General features: G+C 37.6%; 1 protein-coding gene across 1 annotated transcript in view; it reads left to right on the top strand.

The window, feature by feature from the left end:
* The window catches only part of LOC125028245 (serine beta-lactamase-like protein LACTB, mitochondrial), a 13,072-nt gene extending 10,759 nt beyond the window's left edge, over positions 1-2,313 (top strand). Inside the window, exons 5-8 of the mRNA XM_047617661.1 lie at positions 1-5; positions 400-565; positions 783-937; positions 1,491-2,313. The exon at positions 1-5 is cut by the window's left edge and continues 485 nt beyond it. Of these exons, the coding sequence (XP_047473617.1) occupies positions 1-5; positions 400-565; positions 783-937; positions 1,491-1,825 (661 nt within the window). The 3' untranslated portion in view covers positions 1,826-2,313. The remainder of the gene's footprint in view (positions 6-399; positions 566-782; positions 938-1,490) is intronic.
* The last annotated feature ends 2,585 nt before the right edge of the window (positions 2,314-4,898 follow it).

Genomic DNA, 4,898 nt, shown 5'->3' with positions numbered 1-4,898 from the left:
GCCAGGTACAAGCATTTGTGTTTAAACTAGCAATGCCTAAAAACAGTAGTTATTGGTAAATAGATAGGTAGATAAATCCAGAATCTGGGAAAGAAATAGATCAAGACAGATGAAAGGACTTGAGATTTGTTAACCATATAATCAATACTAGATTTTTTGTATATACTGTTTTGTGATTCCTTTCTTTAATGATTGCTTTGTTCTTTTCTCAGATATTCATAAACATTTAAACTTAATGGATTACCAAAGACTTCTGTGAACTCTAGAGTATTCAAGTTTATTTACAGTGGAAATATAAAAATACAAAAGGTTTGATCGCTCTACAAAATAGATATAATAGATTTTAACTTTTTTTATATAAATACCTAATGAAATCTCTAATATTGACATTATTTCTAGGCACTGGTTACCTCTACACGACCCACGGTTGGACGGTTGTTAGTGGCGTGGTCGAAGGCGCAGCAGGCAAGCCATTCACCAAAGTCATCGCACAGTTGTTTCACGAACTGGGATTAGAGAACACCTACCTGGATGTCTATACTCCTATCATCTACAATAGATCCAAGTTAGTAGGAAGTATTCTTAAATGTCTATTCTTGTTGAGTAATGGGGTTCCGTATGCGTTTTTGACATCTGTAAAGAGTAGTGCCACTTTTTCATTCATTTAATGGCATAAATTTGATATTACTTATTCATATTTTTTTTTTCATCATAAATTCAAGATTAAAAAAAAGTATATATATTTTTTTCTGTGCATTATACAATTGCTCTCCTTCCTGCAGATTCTACACACGGGATAAGCACGGAAGGCTGCAAAACGCTCCTTACGTTGACAACTCGTACAAGTGGGCTGGGGGCGGCTTTCTCTCCACTGTACAAGACCTCAACAAATTCGGGAATGCAATGCTGTATTCAAGTCAACACCAGAGTGAGGAAGGTAATGTTCATATTAAGAGTGAGGCAGTTATATATATTTGTATGATATGTGTGGTGTTGCACTTGTGTACCAGTGTTTATTTGTGAATTTGAAGAAAGTGTCAAAGGGAGTCATTTTGTTGCCTGATTAATGAGAGTAGATTGCCTTGTCATAGATACAGATTAATTTTTTTTCCTTTTTCTTTTGCTATTTCTCTTTCTTTCTCGCTCTCTCTCTCTCTCTCTCTCTCTCTCTCTCTCTCTCTCTCTCTCTCTCTCTCTCTCTCTCTCTCTCTCTCTCTCTCTCTCTCTCTCTCTCTCTCTCTCTCTTTCTCTTTCTCTTTCTCTCTTTCTCCCTTTCTCTCTTTCTCTCTTTCCCTCTTACTCTCCATCCTCTCTTATCATTATTACTATTTCTCTTTCAATGTTCATATCACAATTTCACAAATATCGTTACAAAAATTACATAATTTTGATGAAGTTGTTATATCAAAACCTATGCATATTTTACACTATGGAATTATTGCTCCTAATTCATACTGTTTCTACAACAAGCACTTATCTTTCTTTGTCAGGACTGCCTGGTTACCTAAAGTGGAAAACAATGAAGGAACTCTGGACCCCAGTATCAGGCCCTAATCCTTCCAGTGGGTATGGGCTCGGCTGGGGTGCTGTCGAGGACAGTATCAAGTGTGCGTTTTGCCATGAGAGCAGGCAGTGTGCATCTCACTCTGGGGGCGCTATAGGTGCTAGCAGTATCCTTCTCATACTGCCTCAATCTGGGGTGCTGAAGGAGGACGGAGAGGGGAAACTCCCTAAGGGTGTCGTGGTGTCGGTGATATGCAACATGCAGAGTGTTGCCCTCAGGAAAGTGGCGTTGGAGATTGCCAAGATTTTTGAGAAAGTTTGATGTGTGCTGGTGTCTATTTATACCCTTTTTCTTTCTTTTTATTTTTTGTAATGTTTTTATGATAATATATTTTGTATGTTGCTCTTCCCTTTTAATGATTTAGGCCTTAGATTGATGTAGGGGATAGGAGTTTATTTTGTTTTAAGCTTATATATTCTGATGTATACACACAAAAATATATATCTTTTCTAACAACAAAATCCAGGGTGAACTAAGGAATACGAGAACAGGTTGTAGTTACTTATATTTATGAAAGGAATAGAAGTAAAAAAGAGAAAAAAAATCATTTCCACTGTGAAAGGAACAGCGAATGATAAAAGCAGTAATAATTCTTTGCGAAATGAAATTACTTCCAGCTGTAAACATCGGTCTTCTTGTCTACTTATCTTTCCCATTCTTGCTGATTCGCTTTCTCTCTTTCTCTCTCTCTCTCTCTCTCTCTCTCTCTCTCTCTCTCTCTCTCTCTCTCTCTCTCTCTCTCTCTCTCTCTCTCTCTCTCTCTCTCTCTCTCTCTCTCTCTCTCTTTCTTGTTCTCTCATTTTCTGTCCCTTTCTCTTTCTCATTTTCTCTCTCTCTCTCTCTCTCTCTCTTTCTTTCTTGTTCTCTCATTTTCTGTCCCTTTCTCTTTCTCATTTTCTCTCTCTCTCTCTCTCTCTCTCTCTCTCTCTCTCTCTCTCTCTCTCTCTCTCTCTCTCTCTCTCTCTCTCTCTCTCTCTCTCTCTCTCTCTCTCTCTCTGTCCCCCTCTCCCTCTCCCTCTCCCTCCCTCCCTCCCTCCCTCCCTCCCTCCCTCCCTCCCTCCCTCCCTCCCTCCCTCCCTCCCTCCCTCCCTCCCTCCCTCCCTCCCTCCCTCCTCCTCCCTCCCCCTCCCTCCCCCTCCTTCCCTCCCTCTCCCTCTCTCTGTCTCCCTCTCTCTCCCTCTCTCTGTCTCCCTCTCTCTCCCTCCCTCTCTCTCCCTCCCTCTCTCTCCCTCCCTCTCTCTCCCTCTCCCTCTCTCTCCCTCTCTCTCCCTCTCCCCTTCCTTCTTCCCCTTCACTTGCTGGCTAGTCAGACATAGTTCCTATCTTTCACATACCGAAAGGTACTGTGAATTTATAACATATATTTCCTGTCACCAATTATTACATTCCATTCACCTTATTTCTGTCTTGAATTTATATTGGAAAGGTATGTTTACTGTTTGCACTTGGAAAGGTGGATCACTTATGCTCTGTATGTTATATATTTGTTCTGAGTGTGAATAGTGTTCTTTTGGGATGAAATGATGAACTTTGGTGTATTTTTCAAAATGTAATGAATGACAAATAAGAGTTATGTGTCTCTTTTGTAGGAAATAATGAGTTGCTGTAATGCAATAGAGATCTTGCTTGTATTTGGGATCCTAATAATGATTCCATGAAGGTGATGGAGACGTTTGCTCACATGTAATTATTACATATCATCTTCAGGTCTTTTCATACCTTTTCCTTTTCTTCTCTTATTTTTGCTGCACTACGAAAAATATGGATTTTCAAGAGAAGAGAAACTAAGACATTTTTTTTATTAAACGTCAGTGTCATGATGAATATTTATAAAGTATAATTCAAGATTCAGAATTCAGTGTTACTTGAGGTTCATGTCCATCAATGGAAATGTAAGATGTTACAAAAGATTCAGTTCTTGTTTGTGGTTTGCAATGTATTGCTTGTATATTCTTTTGATTATTCCCTATTTTGTTATTTGAGTTTTTAAAAATGGTGTTTTCATCGAGGTTTATCGCTTCCCTTAAGATAAACAAGAGTATGGGATTTATGATAAAGATTAACAGTGAGTCTCTGCAGGTTCGTTTTGATGTAACATGTGAAGCTTCAAAGATAACCCTACAGAAAAGAGAGAAAAAGAAAGACAAAATATGACCTTGTGCATTTGTAGATCCATGAACACATTCTGGTTATTCACTGGAACATCTATAAAAGTCCAGTTTAGAATGACAGAATTCTACAGATGTCAATTTAAAAATAATTTAAATGCATTCTCATACAAAATGTTCTTTGGTGGATTCTGATCTTTATAACAGACCTATATTTTTCAGACAATCCTAACTATATTATCTCTTCTATTTTATACCCAACTTTTGTGTGTGTCCTAGAGTATTCCACAATATCGTTCTACCTACCTACTGAAACACAGTATTATTCTTAATCCAAGATTTATACCTAGGATTGTTTATTCATTACATGCTCTTCCAGTCATGTTCTTCCACTATCACTGAAGGTTTGGTATGTTGGGTACTTTACAAGTAGTACTACAACAAATTTTGTACTTACCGTGCTCAAGTAATCTTTAAGTTACCAACCTCTAATATATTTTTATAAGGGAGTGAGGTATTTTCTTGCTACACACTTTATGATCATATGAATGACAAACCCTTTACTATACTGAGAAAATGGCAAAAAAAAGAAGCTCACTATACACAATATGAACTATCTTTGTGAACTTTCTTTGTGTTAATTTGTTTTTCCCTCGGGTAAGTTTCTCTTCTCTCATCATGTAGAGAAGGCCTCTAATCGTATTGCAAATAAACTACATACCATAAAACTTTCCATTTCTCCTTGGTCAGTCCCATTCTATCAAAATAGATGCTGGGACACTGCTCTTGCCCGATTATCTACTGGCCACACTTTCCTCACACATTCTTCTCTCACGTCACATTCTGATCCTCCTCTATGGTCCTCATGCAATGTTTCCCTTTAAATCACCCTTTATTCTTTTCCCCTTAAAAACCCTTACTTATACTACACCCCATCAGCTCCCCCTCTCTACCCTTGTCACTACCATACTATCCTATAGTTCTGTTCAACCTCTAACTTCTTACAAACTTTGCCCAAAGCACTAATTAATTTCTGCTCTTTTTGCTGCAATACTTTATCATAGTGCTATATGACCTTAGATGCCTAACACATTTATTTTCACCATTAGCCATTAACCATTAACACTTCATTCTCATGAAAATATTGTAACAGAAAAAAAAATGTTTTAAGTGTTCCTTCTTTAGTTGCTCTTTAACATTAGTTTTCCAAATTAATTATTAGTTTT

This window comes from Penaeus chinensis, chromosome 8 (assembly GCF_019202785.1).
Source record: "Penaeus chinensis breed Huanghai No. 1 chromosome 8, ASM1920278v2, whole genome shotgun sequence".
NCBI lineage: Eukaryota > Metazoa > Arthropoda > Malacostraca > Decapoda > Penaeidae > Penaeus > Penaeus chinensis.
This window is presented reverse-complemented; position numbering and strand designations above follow the sequence as displayed.